This window comes from Saccostrea cucullata, unplaced genomic scaffold (assembly GCF_032062105.1).
Source record: "Saccostrea cucullata isolate Sc308-1 unplaced genomic scaffold, CSIRO_AGI_Scuc_v1 ctg546, whole genome shotgun sequence".
Taxonomy (NCBI): domain Eukaryota; kingdom Metazoa; phylum Mollusca; class Bivalvia; order Ostreida; family Ostreidae; genus Saccostrea; species Saccostrea cuccullata.
Window position 1 is genome coordinate 45,482 of NW_026919759.1, and position 21,289 is coordinate 66,770.

The 21,289-nt window shown below is 35.7% G+C and overlaps 2 protein-coding genes across 5 annotated transcripts in view; one reads left to right on the forward strand and one right to left on the reverse strand.

The window, feature by feature from the left end:
* Positions 1–548: 548 nt before the first annotated feature.
* Positions 549–8,507, forward strand: LOC134237615 (UDP-glucose 4-epimerase-like). The gene is made up of 10 exons (XM_062719745.1): positions 549–683; positions 1,477–1,616; positions 1,909–2,006; positions 2,261–2,374; positions 2,769–2,945; positions 3,446–3,626; positions 6,017–6,102; positions 6,308–6,385; positions 7,434–7,548; positions 7,891–8,507. Exons 2-10 carry the CDS (start codon positions 1,493–1,495, stop codon positions 7,941–7,943), a joined length of 1,026 nt encoding a protein of 341 aa, XP_062575729.1. The 5' UTR covers positions 549–683; positions 1,477–1,492; the 3' UTR covers positions 7,944–8,507.
* Positions 8,508–11,320: 2,813 nt separating this feature from the next.
* Positions 11,321–21,289, reverse strand: part of LOC134237626 (phosphatidylinositol 3-kinase regulatory subunit alpha-like) — a 43,996-nt gene continuing 34,027 nt past the window's right edge. For 3 of the 4 annotated variants that reach the window (XM_062719757.1, XM_062719774.1, XM_062719782.1), the window contains 11 exons: positions 20,583–20,640; positions 19,096–19,227; positions 18,901–18,999; positions 18,692–18,802; positions 18,288–18,365; positions 18,027–18,161; positions 17,261–17,456; positions 15,124–15,592; positions 12,882–13,123; positions 12,378–12,782; positions 11,321–12,268 (listed from right to left, as the gene is read on the reverse strand). In XM_062719757.1, coding sequence (XP_062575741.1) covers positions 12,043–12,268; positions 12,378–12,782; positions 12,882–13,123; positions 15,124–15,592; positions 17,261–17,456; positions 18,027–18,161; positions 18,288–18,365; positions 18,692–18,802; positions 18,901–18,999; positions 19,096–19,227; positions 20,583–20,640 — 2,151 coding nt within the window. In that variant the 3' untranslated portion in view covers positions 11,321–12,042. The remainder of the gene's footprint in view (positions 12,269–12,377; positions 12,783–12,881; positions 13,124–15,123; positions 15,593–17,260; positions 17,457–18,026; positions 18,162–18,287; positions 18,366–18,691; positions 18,803–18,900; positions 19,000–19,095; positions 19,228–20,582; positions 20,641–21,289) is intronic. The other variant, XM_062719765.1, reaches the window with a different exon arrangement.

Here is a 21,289-nt window from a genome sequence, read left to right on the forward strand (position 1 = left end):
AGCCTGTGAACATAATGTGGCAATGAACGATTTATACAAGGAAAAAAGAAATTATATGGGGGTTTTTAGGCATACAAATTATCTGGTATGTAAATGAGGTTTTCCGCTTATATTTTGAAAAAATTATTATTCATTTTGTTGTTTTTAATCACAATTCTACGAAAACATCGGTGTCCGTTTTTGGTTTTAACATTTATAACAGAGTACTAGATTTACCGCTTTTTGGCAGGTGAAACATCTGGTTCAGTAATAAAAAGACAATTTACCTAAAGTTTTTATGCACTAATGAATTCATATAAACCCAGAAAATGTGCCTGAAAAGTTTGAATAAAATCTGTGCACCGGTAAAAAAGAAATTGCTAAAAATCCCAAATCCGGGACCGTCGGGAGTCGGGAGTCGGGCGTCGGGAAGACTAGATATACCGCTTGCCCCAAATTAGGATGAATAGAATATGCACGAACTAGCTAGTAAAGAAAATGACAGCACATCGTTTCGTATTTTATACAATGTATCTAAATACTTAAATTCACATATCATTCAACATTATCATATTGTATATTTACTAAATAAAACGTAATAAATTTCATTATTTATATTGAAGATACTTTCGATGAGACAGAAAAGTTCACGATCCTACCTAAGCAAAGTTTCGGAGAAATTCAAGAGTTTTGCAACGTGACAGGTAAATACAAGACAACCAACCAGGAAGAGAAATCTCTGTCCTTTATAAAATATTGTAACTTTTATCCATGGTTTCTCTGACATGTTTCATAAATTAAAAATATCTTAAACTGAATAAACCACTCTGTTGTTCACGACTGGCTCGGGCCATCACATCTTTCGTTGGCGTTTCATGAACATTCACTGGCTTGTATCATAGTTTACTTGTTTTTGTTGTTTCACGTCCCAGTTGAGAATTTTTAACTCATATGGATACGCCACCACTTGCCAATAGAAGGCTGCGAATGTATATACCTTAACTTGCACTCAGGGCCATTGAGCAAAGGGGGGTCTTTTTGTGCGAAAACCTTCGGTGACATGGGATCACTATTTTTAGATGATTTCATGTGAAGGACTCTTCTTCAAGTCCTGCAGTAGATTCAGACCTGTTACATACATAAGGATCAGCTCCTTTCTCTGAGATTCTAGAGCAGGTTCTCTAACCATTGCGCCACATATCATATACTTTTAACTAAAGTTTTAAAAAAAAAAATTATACAAACCCTTTCATGCCATTGCAGAGATGTTTAAGAGGTTATACACAATATTCAACAGTCTCTATGTAAGTCAAAAGATTATGAAGGCATAGCTAGCTATTGTAAAGTACATGTAATGGCACACGAAAACAGGGTATGAAACAGGATCAAAGATTATATTATTGTTTCTTCATAAACATGATAAAAGAATTAACTTTTGAGTGTAATACATACATGTATATGTGATCATTTAAATAATTAAGTTGTTTTGATTGACAGCTCTGAGGGCTGCACTATGGGAGACCGCTGTATTTTGGTGACAGGAGGGGCGGGGTTTGTAGGAACCCACTCTGTGATAGAGCTGATAGAGGCGGGCTATTCCGTGGTTGTGCTGGATAACCTTGCTAATGCTAGCATGGGTCAGTTGTTCTCATTACATTAATTCCCTTAAAATAAAACTTTAATCAATGATAAGTTTTTGAATTTTTATGATTTTAAATTTCATTTGTTGTGAAATAAAATGAATCCATAAGATTTTTAGAAAATGTATTTATTGTATTATGAAAGATAATATTGTGTTTCCTTTCATATGATTTAAAATGATTGTTTTAACTTGTTTGATAATAAATGGTAGTGTTTTATATTTGCTGCAGAATTTTATTTCTAGTGCATCAAGCCAATTTTAATGTAAGAATTATTGCATCACTTCAGAAAGCATCAAACGAGTTGAAGAGATTACAGGGAAATCTATCCCTAGTTACAGTGTCGACCTCCTAGACAGGACAGCTTTGTCAGATTTATTTAGTAAAGTGAGTCCTTTATTTATTAAAGAGATATTTATTCCGTTAACAGGGTAAGCTATGCAAGTAATTATTTAGAAACATAAAACTCAGAGAAAACAAACCTCATTATTAAGATGACTGAATAAAATTTGCTTTAAATTAAAGAATTTGATTCTTACCTCTTTAGTTCAATCTAGAAATGTTGTTTTTGAAATAACTGTACTGGGGGTAAATCAAATTATTACTATTCTCCAGTAAAAAACTTGTTTTCTGATTTCCAGCATAAGTTCAGCAGCGTCATCCATTTTGCCGGTCTTAAGGCGGTCGGGGAATCTTGTCAGTTACCGCTACTGTATTATAAAAACAACATTGGAGGGACAATCAATCTTCTGGAGGTTTGTTTCTGTGTGGGGGGGGGGGGGCAATGTTTACCTAGATATGGGCATGAAGGGGGTGGAATCAAAGGGAGAAAAATATGTAGGAGCTAGCTTATGAGAACTTTTGGATGTGCATTATTCAATTTGTTTGCACACACTGTTGCAAATATGAGACTACTTCTTCCAAAAAATAATGATTCTTTCCTTAAATATAGTGCTTTAAAAAATATACATAAATTACAGCAGAATTTTAATTCGGTGGATGATTTAAGGTTCCTTCTTGTAGTTTACTATTACTGTTAGTGTAATGTTACAATAAATTGCAATGCAGTGTCTATTTATGATGGTGGTATAATAAGATTCCTAGAACCTGTTCCTGTTGTCTTTGCTGACTCCCTGTATTTGTCTTTAGGTGATGAAAGAGAAAGGAGTAAAGAACTTGATTTTCTCCAGTTCAGCTACGGTGTACGGCAGTCCGCAGTATTTACCAATTGATGAGAAGCATCCAGTAGGAGGCTGCACTAATCCGTATGGAAAAACCAAATATTTTATCGAAGAAATCCTGAGAGACCTGCATAAAGCTGAGCCAGTAAGTAGAAATTTACAATTTAATGCAGGATATAAATCTCAAATGCAGAGAAAATTAAGTAATGTATAGGGTAGAAAAATGAAATGTGCAAAGATTTAGGCCTATAGTCAGAGATACAGCTACATGTAGGATCATGTTAGGAAACTCAAATGTACAGAAATGTAAAGCTAGTAGCATTGAAGAATCTCAAATATAGAGAAATTTACAGCTAGGGTAAAGGTTATAAGAAAAACTCAAATTTCCAGAAATTTATAGTTAAGGTCGAAAATTCAAATTTTTGAAAAAAGGTTAAAGTTAGGAACATGATGAAGAAAGAAAAGTTTTGGGAAAAAACTATAAAATGAACTTTAAGCAAATTTCACTTTCACCAAGGTAATTGTCACCCTGTCACATCACAATCAGATGTAATATTTTTCAGATCTAAATGTCAGCTGTACTATTTTGATGTTAAGTGATAATTCGTAGATTTATTATGCTCCATTGACTGTGTTTACCTGTAGGACTGGAACATTATCATGCTGCGATACTTTAATCCTGTCGGAGCACACAAATCAGGGAAGATCGGGGAAGACCCCCAAGGCATTCCAAACAACCTGATGCCATTTATAGCCCAGGTGGCGGTGGGAAAGCGAGCGGAGCTGAGTGTGTACGGCAGCGATTACGACACACCTGATGGAACAGGTGCTGCCCCCTGGTAGAACGCCAGGTCTCATGATTACAGAGTGCTTTTCTGCTTGTGTAGGCCTCATTCTACTTTTAAATAGTTTTCTGCTTTTATCTTTAACCTTTTTGAAAGATTTTGCATGAAGAAAAAACTAAATTTGCATGAGTTCTTGTTGATTTCCAATTTTCTGCATTAGATTTGCTGATTAGAATGCTTTTATATGTTGTGCAAGCTCTTTACGTAATAACTGAATGAAAACAATACTAGCAAAATTTGTAAACATTTGTTACACCCTGGAGACTGTTACTGCACCAAGGAAAATTTCAAATCAGAAACTGCTTTATTTCTAGTTAAGTTTTGGTAATGTAACATGACAAAATTTTGTAACAAAAAGGAGAAAGATCTTGGCTGTACTGAAAATGTAATACTCAGTCAAAATAAGCACAGTGTACTACATTGTACAAAGAACTACTGTAGATCACTAAATTTTCGCGACACCTTATTTTCACAAGATAGTCATTGACTCTTTGTTGGCGAGACTTAATTTTCACAAATTGTTGTTGTTTTTCCTCTATATAAATGTAAGGAATACTTTTAAACACGAGAATGAAATTTTCGCGAGCTCATTGTCTCGCGTAATTACGCTAAAATTAAGTTCTCGCGAATAAAACGTGATTTACAGTATATGTGGCCCCCAAAAAAGACACATTTTGAAAAATTCTTAAAATGTGCTGAATTCTATAAATTGAATGAGAAATATAAATTTACAGAATATATTATAGTTTCAAAGTAGTTTATTGACAATTTTTGTTTTTATGACATCACAAACTAGTCCAATTTTATATAATTTTTTTAAAAGAGGACAAAATGGACAACATTTCAACAATTTTAGCTTAAAAAAATTATAGAGTGCAAGTTTGCTCAGGAACAATATTTATATTTCATTAATATTATCATTCTTCTCATTATATCAAAATATTGAGCCTGATCAAACCTGAGTTGATCCTTACGTCACAGGTTTGAATCCACTGTGGTACTCGAAGATGATTCTTCGGATGAGACTGTATAAACCAAGATCCCATGTATTTGTAGGTTTTAGCAAAAAATCCCTTACTGCTCAATGGCTATGAGTGCAAAGTATAGGTATAAATTTGCAGCCCTCCTATAGCAAGTGGCGGCATCTCCATATGAGTGAAAAATTCTTGAGGGGGAAGTTAAACAAAGAAAGCATATATTGATATAGCTTATTTAAAACAAATGCATGTTCTGGAGAAAGTCTGAGGATACATTGAGCTTGTTATCTATATCCGTCCATTACTGTTATCTAAAATTTAAAATACTTCAGAAATTCTTATTTTTTCATGGATTGTCATTAAATAAAATATGAATTTATTGATCTATAGAAATGAATTTTGCTCTTTTTAGTTGATACATGTATATGAGCAAAGTTTTCTAGTGGCATTATTTGGTTTTGCTACATGTATTTAAAAAAAAAGGAAAATCTAGTCTGAGCTGCTCAGGTGTACTAGGACAATGAGCAATTGAGCAATACTTTATTTGGATTCATGTTCACTACATATCTGAAATTTCTGTCTATTCTCTACATTATGCACTCATGAGTTTCAGCAAGTGTACCAATTTAAGGAGAAAATCTTTGAAAATGTCTGACTCTTCTTTTTTTCTGTATTTTAAATGGAACAGTTGAAAATTGAATATTGGTAGAAATGTCATTGATACTCACTTCATGTTTTATAATTTGGACTGATTATGGAGCTAAAAATTCTTATTCAATGTAATTATTACAAAGAAACTAGAACAAAAAAGAATCAGAAAAAATGAGGAACATTGGGAATTTGCAAGTTCATAAAAACTTCCGTTCAATATTTAGACCGTTACAGTAGACAGATGTTACAAGGTTATTGAATATTTGAAATATGATGTCCCAGTAAATGTAGGGTGATAATTGAAGTGTTAACAACATGCCATTTGTTGCATAAGATGAATCTAATATGTGTGGAGGGGACTGATAATTAGGTTATCTGGATAACTTGTAATTGGTAGCTTTTTAGATCATCCATTTGATGTTCACACGTTGCCATTTTCAGTTTTTGCAGTCAGTTTGCCACAGATATTGATTTTTAGTATTAAGTGTATGGAACATGTTTTTATTCACGTAGATGAAAACATTTGCAATGCAATAAGTAAAGGATTAATATATTAAAAGTAGAGTATTTGATTAAACATATAAAAATAATTTACAAGTTTGTAAAATTATCATATGGACCATTGAAATAAATGATAATAATGTAAATTTAAAATACGTTTTAAAGCTGCTAATATATGATGTACACTTGTTTTATTTATGTTTCGCTAATTGAGAAGGAATGTTGTCCTGATCTATTTTCAGGGGTGCGTGATTACATTCATGTTGTGGACTTAGCTCAGGGTCATGTGGCAGCACAGAAAAAAATTGAAACCAATTGTGGATGTAAGGTCAGTGAGAAAAAGAGGTTAAAACAATGAAGTATTAATGTAAGTTGTGTATGAATTTTACATTTCCAGTGTGTATAACCAAAAAAATAGTTTGTTGTTGTTTGTTTAAGTTTTTGAAAAAAAAACGTATCAGTAAGTTTAAAAAAAAAATTAAAAAATTAAATTGAATTTATGAATACAATTTTGGAGATATTGTTATTTTCAGGTGTACAATCTTGGTACAGGAAAAGGTTACTCTGTGTTGGAAATGGACAAAGCTTTTGAGGAAGCCAGTGGCAAACCAGTAAGTGAAGAAGTCAATGGCAAACCGTTAAGTGAAGAACTCAGTTACAAATAGATAAGTGGCAACTGGTAAGGTAAAAAGACCAGTGGCAAACTGGTAAGTAAAGAAGCCATTGGTAAATGAAGAAGTGAATGGCAAACAAGTTACTAAAGAAGTCAATGGCAAACCGTTAAGTGAAGAACTCAGTTACAAATAGATAAGTGGCAACTGGTAAGGTAAAAAGACCAGTGGCAAACTGGTAAGTAAAGAAGCCATTGGCGAACTGGTAAATGAAGAAGTCAATGGCAAACTAGTTAGTGAAGAAGTCAATTGCAAACTAGTAGGTGAAGAAGCCAGTTAGAAACTTGTAAATAAAGAAGCCTATGAAAAACTGATAAGTGAAGGGGCCAATGGAAAACTGGTAAGTGAAGAAGCCATTGACAGACTGTTAAAGCCAGTGGCAAACTGGTAAGTGAAGAGGCCAATGGCAAACGGATAAGTGAAGAAGCCATTGGCAAACTGACAAACTGGTAAGTGAAGAAGCCATTGACAAACTGTTAAAGCCAGTGGCAAACTGGTAAGTGAAGAGGCCAATGGCAAACGGGTAAATGAAGAAGCCATTGGCAAACTGACAAACTGATAAGTGAAGAAGCCATTGACAGACTGTTAAAGCCAGTGGCAAACTGGAAACTTGTGGGAAGTGAAGAAGCCAATGGCAAATGGGTAAGTGAAGAGGTCAGTGGCTAACTGGTAAGTGAGGAAGTCAATGGCAAACTGGTAAGTTTAGAATCAATGGCAATACAGTGAGGTTACATATGTAAAAGCCAGTGACAGACTGTTAACTGAAGACAGAAAAGGCATGAGGCACTGTCAGTGATTGGGCATTCTGTTAGTCAGCTGGGATACTTTACACTCTACTACTGAACAAACCTATCAGTGTTTTATAGTAGTGTGGATAGGTCACAAGCTTAGATTTTCAAATTATATACTTTTCCTGAAGAATAACTCAGAGGATTAAGGATTCATGAATGTCCAAGGTAGAGTGTGTACATTTTTTTTAAATTTCCAGATTCCATACAAGAAAGTGGATCGTCGGCCAGGTGATGTAGCGTCAGTGTACGGGAATGCAGACCTAGCCAAGCAGGAGTTAGGGTGGTCAGCCACTCGTGATCTCAAACAGATGTGTAAGTACGGCATTAGTAAAGGCATTAAAGTCTTACTACTGATTTATCTAAAATTTCAACAAACATGTACAGATTAGTTTTAAAATACCTGGTACATATATTTTGTTTTCATGCTTTTAAATGTAGTAGATTATTTGACATTGACTGTAATTCCACTGATTTCATGATTGAGTTCATTGTTTGACCTCTTTTTACCTGTTTTACCTGTTTACATGTTTCACATTTTTTACCTGTAGCTTTTACCTGTTTACATGTTTTTATCTGTTTTTACCTGTTTTTACCTGTTAACATATTTTACCTGTTAACATGTTTTACCAGTTTTACTTGTTTTATCTGTTACAGGTGAGGACACCTGGAGGTGGCAGTCCTTGAATCCAAATGGTTTTCGAAAATAGACTTTAAGATTAGGAATTAGAATTCACTTACGTGGGATCATGATGCAGCATTAAAGGGCAATATATTAGGAATATAAGAATGATTTATTAATAATGATTTTCACTTGCCAGTCAGGTGTTATTATGAAGGTTGAAATTGTACACCTTAATCTGCCATTTTGATTACTTCTGCCAGTTTTCTACAAATCTAAGAGTGATTGATAGGATTTGTCCAAGCATATTCATCAAGATGAAAAAGAAATATGTCATTTTAAAAAAACACTCTTTTATGCATTTACCCCCAGTTTTCCAGACTGTTGAAGTGCCTGGTTAGGGATTGTTTTCAAAATATTGCTTTCTGTACTAACTGGAGCTTTTATAGACAAAAAATCAAAATACTTTGTTATATACAGAATCTGCAGGGCAGACTGATGAGGTTTAATATATTTAGAAATCTTTTCCATTACATGGATCTCTAGTATCAGTCACAAAAAGGGGCATATAATCCAAAATGGTTGTGTCGTAACTAATGTAATACTTGAATGTGAAATATTTGTTCTCATTAAAATACATTATGTTATTACACTGTGTTTTTATCTGTACCATTTTTCATGAACTTCATTTATCTTGTAAAAGCATTAGATGGTTGATTTGAGAATTGGCACTTTTGAAAAGAATTCACCATCCTAAAACCAATCACCCATAGCCATAATTAGGAAACGTTTTTAGAGGTGGATATGGTACATCATTCATCTGTATTTTAAGAAGAAAAATTATTAAATGAGGAATATTTCTAACATCAAGTCAAAGGAATTCATATTTTTTTTTGTTCACTTAAAATATTGATACAATTTATATAAATTCCAACTCATCTTGTCACATGTGCCCTTGGACCATCAATGATCATATTATATTTAATTGTTATGCTACATCGCAGTGGATGCACAATTTATCTCTCAATACCCAATCGAATATTGAAATTCTGGACAAAATGAGGAATTCAAGAAAATTTCTTAGAGTTGTCTTTCTTGAAGCATTGAATCTTAAACTAGGAAGTAATGTACTTTTCTTTTCTTTTTTTTTTTTTTTTTTTCTTTGTTTTTTGTCAATTTGGGCTTAACCATGTTAACACGGTTTCCTCGCCTCCATTTGAAATCGTAAACAATATAAAACTTTAATGTAGCTAAAAGTGCATCCCCGCACTAATGAGGCGTATACGAGAAACTCGGTTGTTATCAAAGGCCTGCTTATAATTGGATGTAGCGTGTTGAGATCGGGGGAAGATAAAATCGTATGTAATTTAATTAGAAGCCGGGGACACAACACAAGATCTGCACTGAATGCCTATATGTATATAACTCTTGTCTAGAGGAATTCTGTAAAACACAATTTCAAAAGAAGGCATTTTCGTTTCCCCACCATCGAGTCCCTATTGCGTTAGTTTCAGCATTTTCATTTTAACTGCGGTGAAAATTTCGAAACTCGAATATATTTCAATATAATATTTTTAAAGTTATCAATTTATTTGTATTTTTTATTTTTAGATTTCCGGGCTGATGATTATTTGAAAAAAGAAAAGAAAGTTTAAGCCCATCATTAAAGGAGGACATTTTTGATAAAGACCGTGAAAGTTTTAATAATACATTCAGTTTTACCACACCAAATAGAAAACATCAATTTTACAAATTTACGATCGATTATCACAGGTCTATGACGATTTTTTTAAAAATGGAACTTTTCGATTTAAAAAAAAAATGGGTCTGTTTGGAAAATTAAACAGGAAGAGGAAGGGTCTAGATAAATATGTTTTGCAAGTTTACGACCAGCATGTATCTCAGTAGAAAAGATCATGAACATTAGTTTTTTTTTTCTAGGACCACAGTGAAATAAATTTTGATGATTAAAATCCGTAATCTGTACAGGTAATCTGAGTTACCTGTTTTCAATTTCGTTCAGTATTCACTAAAAATATTTTAAATTTTCGATAGAAATTTTCTTTAGATATTAATCGGTGAGACTTATTTGATTTTTCCCCTCTTGAACTTGAATACAAGAGCAAGTCTCCGACAGAGTTTGAATCAACTTTTATCACTTTCTGGCTACAAAAAAGCAAAGAATGAATATCTAGAAAAAGTTGGCATAAAAATGTACTAAAATGCATAAAACGGGGGAATAACTCTGGCATTCATTAGATTTACGTGGATCACGTTTTCTGTTCTCCGGTTTTATTTTCGTAATGACATAAACTAGAATCAGACTTTTACGTGGACAGTAACAACCAAGAAATCCCAAGGAAGTGGTCAATAGTGAACCGACCATGAAAGTGGTCAAAAATAGCCCTGTTCTCCGAGAACATCGACCTATACACGGCACCTCGGCACATGCCTGGTTTATAGAGGGATACGCCTACAGAGAACTGAGTTATGATGGGCAGTGAATGACTCCATTATGTCCGCCTGGCCGTTTGTTGGCGACCACTAGGAGAGATTCCCGCGCATTAATGTCACCAACACAACACCTGACAAATGGCCAGTGAGCCATGACATCCGGCAGTAAAACAGAGATAATGTACACAAGGGGGACGATAAAACTCAGACACTTTTGTCCAAACGGTCTCCCCCGCCCCCCTCTTGTCCGACAGAAACACTTATCCAATATCTCCAACACATCCAGAAACGCTAAACCAGGGACTGGTGTCCAATATTCCCAACATATCCAGAAACGCTAAACACAGGGACTGGGGTCCAATATTTCAAATACATCCAGAAATGCTAAACCCTGGGGCTGGGGTCCAATATTTCAAACACATCCAAATGTACATTACATATGTGCATAAGTTTTTCCATATCATGATGTTTTATGACCCAAATATATTTACCATAGATGATAGAATTGTTGCAGCAATTTCAGGCTTTCCTTGTTACTGAAACATTTTTAGAACCCCTTGATAGGTGCAATTTTTATGTGGTTAATCGATGACAAACAAATTAAGATTTTGATGTTTACATTTTTTTCTATCTGAACGATTTTCTAAGTAAGAGATAGTAGTGGTTGAAATGTACTTTGCAACAGCTGAATCTAGCCCTTTATTTCCAGAATTAGTTCAATACATGTATTATGTATAAGTGTTTTATTTCAGCCTGTACTAAAGTATGATGTTTTAAAGTAAATATTCACGCCCAGTGATATGTACTATTCATTGCTTTACATGACAATTAAATATCATCAGGACTTCTTTGCTTATTTTTAACAAACTGATAAAAACCCAGATAAGTGTGATGTTATCATTACCAGAGGAGACAGTCTATAAAGACATTAACTAGGTCAAACTCTTGGTGTTTCTGTACTAGTGGTTAGACTTATTTACCTTAAATAAACAAAAAAGAAAACAAGCTGTGTTTAGTAAGCACATAATTTTATTTGTCACCAGCCACTGGTGTAGTAAGATTGCGACACCTGAAGATGTCGAGACAAACAACAGATTACATAGACGATACTGTTCACAGTCAAACAGTCCAGTCCAACAGCCATTTTAACAAGTCAGTTTAAAACAGCTCCATTTAAAAGAATAAAAATCTCAATAAAATATACTGCATCTAGAATTTAATATTTGCCCTATGAAGAAATTGACTTCTTGGCAGAGAAGGAATTTCTCTGAAGCTGAAAGTTTTTTAGTTGAGTGTCCCAATACAGTCCTAGACTGTAAACGACACCAGTGATGAAGTAAAATGATATAATGCTGGGTCAATAGAAAAATTTGAATACTAAAAGTCCTCAATCCTGTGAGAACAAACACTCTTCTCTGTCACTCAGACTTCTCACACACTTCTCGCTCAGCAATTGAACTTGTATGACTAGCACTTAATTTGTAGTGTCTTGTGTTTTTTCTTGGATTATATCACATTTTAACGCAGTGATGTTCATGTAAACTCCAAGCACTGCGACATTGCACGATCTGCCATTGTTTCTGTCACATTTCACTGAGCACTATTACTGCAGACGTCTCTTGTCGTCACGGTGACCCTGCAGGTCGACCAATAATGAAAGACATTATACATTGGGTAGCACCTGCCCGGATGGCAGGATTTTGTTTTTTCTGGATTATGCGGTCAGTGCTGACTCAGTCTTGGTGCATGTGGAGGTACACCCCCGAATTATCGTCATGGCCCTCGAACACGGGATAAATGAGCCGAATGTCCAAGTTAGGGTTGTGCTCTTTCAAGGACTCGCGACTGTAATGGTCCACTAGCTCTATCAGTGATGATTTGTCCAGATTTCCTTCCGTAAATCCATAACATCCATTGTTGTTTTGGTATATCTTACAGTGTCCCACCGTACCATTGCACCTGCAAGAAATATTACAACATACTTATAAAGAGCCGTTTCAGATAATATTTTGTAAAATACATGTATCACATTATAGAATGAGCTGATTTACAGGTCAGTCGTACTCACATTATAGACAGAGCATGCTTGCTAGACTGGTCCCCGTCAGTTCGCGGTCGGATGAGGAAGGTTCCATCGCGCTGATTCCGCAGCAGGTTCTCGGCGTCGTGTCTGCTCACCTCCACGTACCACAAGTTCATCTTCTTGGTGTTCATGCCGACCTCTTTGCGATTGGAGGGCTGGTTCTCCAGGATATCGTCCAGACTCTCCATTGATATGCCGTTCTCCTGCAGAAGTTTGCGGATCTGCTCTCGCTGTTTGTGCAGTCTCTTGATTTCCGGTCTAAGACTGTTCATGTCACTGATTAAGGAGCGATTCAACACTGTCTTTTTGTTGATGTCTATCTCTAAAGCCTGTTTGCTCTCTTGTATACTTAACCATCGACTCTTCAGTAATTCGTAATTCTCTGCTAGTCTGCAAAACAAAAAGAAAGAAATCAGTTTAAATTCTCCTACATGATGTAAATTTATTTAATATCAATATAAGACTAGACACCAGAGTTACTGTTCTTACTTTTGGAGTTCGTGCATGGGGACATCGCCGTGGTGACTCCTATGGAGCTCCATCTGCTCCTTGAAGACAATGACAGTTTCCTTGAAGGCGTCCAGAGCCTGGTGCTTCAGCTGGAGCTCTTGGTTCAGTTTGGAGTGAGTCTCGTACAGACGGTCGTACTCCTCCATCTTTGTCTGGTGCTCATTGTGGACTTGTTTTAATTTCTCCAGTTGCTCTGTTTTGTCCACCAGAGAGGGCCCATCCTACAACAGAATCACAGACACTTAGCTTTCTTCTAAATCATCTGCTTACAATACCAGACTCATGACACTTTAAATTGTTACAGTATACGATACCAGTATCTTGAAACTCTTATCCCCCTCCCAAACACATACACATACTGAATTATTCATTTTAAAAGTTTTTTCCCCCCACATCTTCAGTGCATACAATAACATTTTGCTGTTTGCTCATTGTGTGAATCAGAAACCATAGTAAAATTTGCTCCAAATTGCTTTAATCATGGAATGATGCTCATATCTACAGTTCTCAAATCCACATCTATTTTAGACTCTGATTGTTTTAACCTTTGAGAACCAACAGGACTATTTTTCATCTCCGGAGACCTTGGAAAACCAACAGGTCTATTTTTCATTTCTTAAGACAACAGAAACCATTTTCTGATGTTTACATGATTCTGTTTCCATTCTCAATCAACCAGACAGAGTATAATATCGATCTTAGACCATTCCTCCCCAAGCAGTGAAAGCACTCAAATCATAAACTATGTTACAGGCTAGCTAGAAGAAAAATCTTATATGTAGGAGTAACGAATTAATAAAGATGGAGAAAACATTTAGGTCACGGAGATTAATTGATTTGTCAGAATTAGATGACCTAGATAATCAACCACACTTAATCTTCAAAAAGTTTACAAAGTCATGTCCATTATCTAACTATCGGCTCATTAGCTTGAGGGGACAGTGTCTTCAATACAACACGCACATGAGAATAATTTAACGTTTTTAAACCGCTGACAGTTGATTTTATAATTTGTGTGTTAATTGAGGATAATTCTGAATATTGTCCTGACTTTGGTGAACCGTCTGACAGCTACGCCTTAACTAGCTCTCCTGGAAGCCCCGCGTGTTAATTACATGGAAATTAAATAATGTCAGTTTTATCTGAAGTTCGTAATTACACGATGTACTCTAAACATTTTGTGTCACAAGGAGACATAACAGTGACACAGAATAATACATTTACATTAAAATCATTTTGAAATAAGATCTATGGTACTATAATTTGATGTATGTATGTTTCATTTTGTCAGGCAAGGGATTAGCATACAACAAGCAATTTTTTCTTTCACTAACTGACAAGCAATAGCTTAATCTTCTCAGATGACAGCGTGATAACAGTGAATGGTTGTAAGTATGTCGGATTGAATTACTAAGCTTTGTTAATTTGAGTAATCTGAACATCGCAAAATGTCTAAGTATATGTGTTAAAATTCTCAGGTTCACCTTAAAATGGGATGACTATCAGAAAACTAATATCAAGGATGGTTCAGGCCAAAATCACTGCAGTTCAGCTGTCTTTTTCCATTCAAAGCGATCTAACACTATCTAAGTGGGTCATTGTGTTGTCTGACAATGGGCCTCTGTCTACAGCTGTTATCTGAGGCTGACCATTTTCCTCCCTGCTGATACTAGCAGGACTCAGTCAGCCTACAGCCAATCAGGGTTTTCCTCTAGCCATGTTCAATACATGTACAACCTATGGGACTTTGACCTTTGTAGCCAATATTGATTATCATTTACAGAAAATCATTCACATTTCCTCTCCAGAGAGGGGTCTATAAAACTCAATGAAACAGCCAAGTTTCCTTCCTTATCAAATCGGATCTTCTTCCTACATAACCACATATAACAAGGCCCTGCACTAGCCTTACCTGCTGAGTAAATCACCAATGGAGAAAATAATGCAAATTGGCTGAAATTAAGTCTGCCATTATAAGATCATAAAACCAAACCACTTTTCTCTTTATACTTGCAAATGAATTTTTCTCTCCCATCTAATTATGAAAATGGAGATGACTTCATGCATTAATTCCTCTCTGAATGTTTGAAGATACTTGGGATCCCCACCTGATCGTAACTTGTCACACAATGAGCAAAACTCCTAACACAGCACATTATAACAGTATAAATACATGTAACAAAACATCATAATGTATAAATAATGTAACACAATCACCCACCTGTTGGTTTCTGTTGGACACAGGGTGTAACAACTTGGTATCTAGAGTCTTGTTATAAATCGCCAGTGAGGTATTTTTATAAAAATGAACTAATTCCACCACAGAATCAAATGTCAGCGGCTCCACAAAGCCGTATTTTCCGTCCTTGTGGTAGATTTTGATCAGTTTGTTGGTGCCCCCTTTCCTGAGGGTCAGGGTATAGTCCCCGGGGGTGGTGGCTTCCCGGACCAAGAAATGCCCGTCCGATTTATCACACAGAAGTTCATTCACTTCCTCCCGAGAAATCTTGCCCCAGTACCACTCGGCCTCCTTGAGTTTCTCCTGGGCCGACATCGTCGTGTCCTGTAATGGCGACTTGGGGCGGGGCTGTTGTGGTGGGGGGGTAGGAGGAGCTACTTCACCCCAGGAGCCGTTTTTGAGCAACTCTTCAAAGATTTCAATATGAAGTTTTGTGTTTTCCACAATCTCTCTAAAACAAAAATAAAAGTATATAATGTCCTGGTTGAGAATATTCCTGATGTGTGCTACAAGATGGAGAGAACTGGGAAGCAAAACTATGTGCATACTTCCTTTTTCTGATGGGGTCACATGACTTCAGAGTTAGATTATAACTTATTATAAACAAGAGCTGATAGCTGATATCTGATGAGGAGATCATTAGGTCAGATCATCATCATTAACTTTCTAATCCTTGTCCAGACCAATGGAAGACAAGTGACAGAGACACGGAACGGAGTCACAAAGGCGGATCAATTTTTTATTTTCGTCAAGATTCTCTAGCTTTAGGGCACGATTCATCGACCTAATTCATGCCTGACTGATGACTGATAAAAAGCTCTTTGTGAATGGAAAGAACTCATGGTTTGCATTTATACAGAAATTAAGAAAATTACTGAATATTAAAGATGAAGTTATTTGTTATGGGAAATATAAATTTAAGTCATTTTGTCATAAAATTTTATTAGATTTTTATGTGAAGAAATGGTATACAAGTCATAAAAGTTATACTGATGGCAAATTATCCACATATGTGAAACTCAAACAAAATTGGGGTTATGAGAATTATTTATCAGTTGTTAAAAATTTTCATCACAGAAAATCTCTATGTAAATTAAGAATTTCCTGTCACAGATTACAAATTGAAGTGGGAAGATTTACTAATATTCCTCGAGAAGATCGATTATGTAATAGATGTAATTCTAACAACATAGATGATGAAACTCATTTTTTAATAACATGCAAAAAATTTGATCATCAAAGAAAAGAAATATTTCAGTTAATTAATCATAAATTTCCACTATTTTCAGCTCTAGATGATGAACAAAAACTTTATTGGTTACTCAATACAGAAGATAAGGAAACTCTTAATTTTGTGGGCAAATTTATAAATGATAACATGTTATAGTAGCATTAGTCTTTTACACATACATGCATATTTGATGTATTCCTTTTAGACAGGATTATTGTTAAAATGATTTATGTCAATTACTAATTGTATAATTGTTTTGCTATTCATTGGCTTATCTTTTCCTTATTATTATAACAATCTCATACTTGTCTGTTATGGGCTCTAAATTAGTAATAAAATGTTCTGCTCTGTTCTGATAACTGATGTATATTTTCAGAAAAATCCTATTTGACAAAGAACAAGGCACATACTGATCAAAGAATTAACATTCAATATGTATGTAAAGTACGCAAGGCATTTCCAGAAGTAAATTAACATCGTAGATTATCATATGAATTTTAATTTAAAGGACAATCAAAATTAAAGATGTGGCTAAAAATATCTCCCTGGGCCACCTGCATCTGTAAATGTCGGCTTGACATTATAAAACCTGATTACAGAGAAATAAACATGTCAGGTTACGTAACTTTATTCTCATGTTCTTCAGACCAGGCTGTACGAGACTTCAGGACAATATACATGGTTACCTACTTTTGACTTTAAATTTGGTTCTAAACTATAGTCTAGGGCATTATCAAAAGACCCCCCTCCACAAAATGTCTCAAGACCAATGAACCATAATTTATTTTTTTTTACCCTAGGTGTGACATCTATAGTCAATGAATTTTTTTTTCCGTTTAAATTATTCTTTTATTTAAGAAAAAATTCTGCAAAAGTAGCGTGACTTACATAATTCTTTCCCATGGAGGCCTGAGAAGAATGTGACAAAAGACATGTGAGAGCTTGTCCAAACCGTCCGCCACCCCTGACTCATGTTGGATCCGCCACAGTCGCAGGAAGTGGGCCATCAGGAACTTGAGAGTGGACTTGTGGTCCCTGGGCAGCCCATCGATCAGGTCAGACAGGGTCCGCGTGCTGGGATTATCTGGAATTTGATCACATGATTAGAAATTCCACCGGTTTAACTGGTGAAAACAGACATGCTGAAAGGAACAATACAGGTATTCTCTCGATTCACCTGACATTCTGTACAGGTATTTTAAGCCTGAACTATTTTTTTTTAGGTCACCTGCTGCTTTGTAAAACCACCAAAAATGTTGTTCTTTGTTAACAATTACGAAATCAACTGCCAATTTAATTCGGTTAACTAGTGTACTACATTTTTATTGGCCGCTTAAGGACACACATTAATGACTGAATACAACAGCAGAAATAAAAGTGTTCTGGGACTGTTTCTTTGTTGCTGTGTGGAAGCTTTGATCTGTGATTGGCAGTGTCAGAATTGTCGGGAATTTTGGGAGCCCTGCACTCACTCCTGGGGTTCACAGCACAGGGCCCCGGAGCGCTGTGTGTGGTCCGTTAACAAGGTGAAGCATAAGAATATCTCTATTCCCTCTGATCTTAGGTAAGGCCAATAGGCTTAAATCATGAACTGGTCAAGGGACTGCTGTCAGTCCAGCTACTGGGGCTATATAAATCAATCCTGGTTACTTACGGGCTGCCTGTATGAAGTGTGGGTACATCTCCACTGGTATGACGGGGTTCGGGAGTTCCCGCAGATACTTCTTCAGCACTCCAGCCACACAGTGGACGTTGTGAGACCCAAGGCTGATTTGGGCGGGATCATCTACTGAAGACAAAACAAATGCTCATTCAATGTGGTACATATCAAACATGTACAGCCAAAGAGTCCGGAAACTCCAGCTCAATTTTTAAATCTTTTATTAATCTTTATATAGAAGCTCTAAATGCCTACCCATGTTGAACTCCATTTTGATGGCATTTATTTCTTCCGTTTTGGCAAACATTCTATACACACTCAGAGACTCGGCTTCTGTTAATTATCAAAATAAAAAAAAAGATGTTAATGTTAGAAAAACCCAAAGGAGGCCATAAAAATGGCATTTTTAGCATGCTTTTTTATCTGGGAAAAATATCTGCCAAATACTGTTCTCGCTCAGGCAATAAGGAAACGGTTGATGACGAAAAATGATATACATTTATTGCTGTGTGAGGTGTGCGTCTGGATTTCTTCAGAATATAAATACTCAAGGCTTATTTTTCTTCAACCGTTTTTATCTCTTTTTTTTCAAAGATATACATGTTGTCCAAAAATCACTGATTGTGTACTGATAAGCTTCAAATTAGAAATCTCCTTACGATGGTTGCGGCACCATTTCTCCACTTCCTCTGTGCACTTGACAACGACCCAGGGGGCGCCATACTGAGATTTAGGTACTTCTTCAGACAGCTCAGCCCCAAAGCTAGAATCTACAAAGTGTCAAAACGCAGTGAATGGTTTATGCCAATTTAAAAACGATCAAAAAGAACCAGCTAGAAAATCTTTTTGAGGGATGTTTTAGACTCACTCTGTGAGAAGCTAGGTCGCCTCAGTCGTTCGAGCTTCGGTACGTTACACTCGGTCTGGTGGGTCGCTGAACAGTAACGATGGCAACACATCCCACACTCTGTCAACAAAAAATCAACAATGGGTTAAAACATCCAGATCTAGGCTTATCACAGACTTAACCCATTGTATCTGCATAACAGTCCTGGCCACCTACCTCGACACTGCAGTCCCTGTCTGATCAGGCCGTAAAGGAACTTGTCACACAGATGACATCGCTGCATCGACGAGAAGCTGTACTCGGAAAATCTGTGCTGCTCCGAGGCCCCAGCGCCCCCACACCCAGAAGCTGTAATATACGTTATAAACTCCATATTAGACAAAACTAAACCATTCAATTCAAGTTTTAACTAAACATCACTAGATATGAGGAAAAATATACAAAATATATGTCCCTATACTGATTTCTCTAAATTCTATTTGAAAAATCATACTTTTAAATCCAACAGCCATTTTTTTTGTTGTTGTAAATAAATTTAACCATGGATTCTAATCATTTCAGAAAATATATTAAACTGGTAAGCCATTATTACTTGTGCATTTTAATGTGTATGATAATTATTTTGTTCAATTCAAAGAAATCTGTCAGAATTTATAGGAATTCCAAATCATCCTTCCATCTAAGAACAAATTCAGGAGACCTTTTTACATTGATATTTCCTTGTCCGCAGAAGATCAAAATCAGATCCCTTTATCGGCACCTATTGACATCCGACACTTTCCGATAATAGGAACTACCTATCTGCATTACATCAATATTAAATCTATAAATACACTGCATCTACGTCAATAGTCCAAATAGCCTGGCATATTTATGAGTCATAACCTAATTCATGAAGGCCTTATTAATTATTGAAATAATGTACCACATGAAAAATGTCTTGCATTACTTATTTTAATCACTTAAACTGTCTTGATTAATTAAAACCATTAAAATGTAAAAATCTGCCATTTCCCATCAGTAACTATTCGAAAACGTCTCCCAATATATATCATTGTGTCTAATAAAACTAATTAAACTGTTTCATATAACATTTCCTACGAATTTTACAGCAAGATTCAGTCATTAAAGAAAAACGCATTACCAGGTAAAATGCGGCCCTTAAAAAAACATTAAGAAAAAGGCACATCTCAGTATTTCAAACTTCTTCATGGCAACCACTCAAATGAGTGGGATGCCATACAATTTCAACAGCATTGTTTGTGTTTCAAAGTTTGAAAAATTCAGAGCAGAGATACTGATGCCATATCTCCAGCAAAATCTTCATATCTATATCAACACCTCAAGGAGCGAGGTGCTATATTTTTTTTTCAACTTAAAAAAAATATGATTTTCAATTTCAATTTCTGTCTTTGGAAGAAAATCAAGTCAAATTAAAGGTAGTCTTGATTTTTTTTGTTCCTTTTGGCAATTTAAACTCTTGGCCTCCTGCTTTAATTCTGTGTGCCAAGATGATCTGGCATGATTAAAGTATTAGGTGAACAACCGAGCATGGCATGGCGTCAGAGTTCTCAATCAGCCTTTACATTGTAATTCATTCACAGAATACAATATACCAATCAATTAAAAAAAAAATTCTTCATTTCTTTCATCAATTCAGAGAAACCTCTATTTTGGTAAGACAATGAGAATCTAAGACTTACCTTCAATTTCTGTGGCAGGACAGGTGCTGTGAGGAGGCAGACTGGTGGCATAGGGTTGCTGTGTGTAGAAATCACAAAACTGACATGATGACGAACAAGAAGTGGACACAGGTGGAGTGTATTCATACATGTTTTATTCCACTATTCCACCCATCCACTATTCCGTACAAAATCCTCATCCACAAAAAATATTATCTTAGCAGATATATATCCTTTCCACTACGATATGCTGATAGTTTTTCCAATAAATGGCACTAAAGAATTTTATACACTAAAGTATCAATATAGAAAATCCATCACTGAGAAATTTTCCTCTCTGTTTCTAACACACACACTACACTGCTCTAGCTAGGTTGAGATATGAACATTAGACGGGAGCCCTATGCGGCTGACTGATTATCTAGGCCAAACCCTCAGCCAACCAGCAGCCATTCTGCTTAACCTAGATTTTCTTCAGCTATAATAATACACTTGGCTGCCTGCCAGGAAAAAAAAGGTCATGCCTTTGCAGAGCAGTGGCAAGCCATTGTCAGAATGCCAAGCAGGCACATCTACATAGGTAAAATTCAGTTTTCACCTGAGAGAGCGCTAAATGTATAATGGCCTACAAAGATGTATAATGGTCTACAAAAAACTTAAGCTTGGGGCCTCAAGGGAGAACTCTTTCCTTTGTACGGTTTAATTATATTTATACAGATTTCATTTCT

Bases quoted from the DNA above. Each gene is read 5' to 3' on its own strand.
- LOC134237615 (XM_062719745.1), top strand. From the start codon at position 1,493: ATGGGAGACCGCTGTATTTTGGTGACAGGAGGGGCGGGGTTTGTAGGA. The intron at 2,946-3,445 runs GTAAGTAGAAAT...GTTTACCTGTAG, and splicing joins ACCTGCATAAAGCTGAGCCA to GACTGGAACATTATCATGCT. The intron at 6,386-7,433 runs GTAAGTGAAGAA...TTAAATTTCCAG, and splicing joins AGGAAGCCAGTGGCAAACCA to ATTCCATACAAGAAAGTGGA.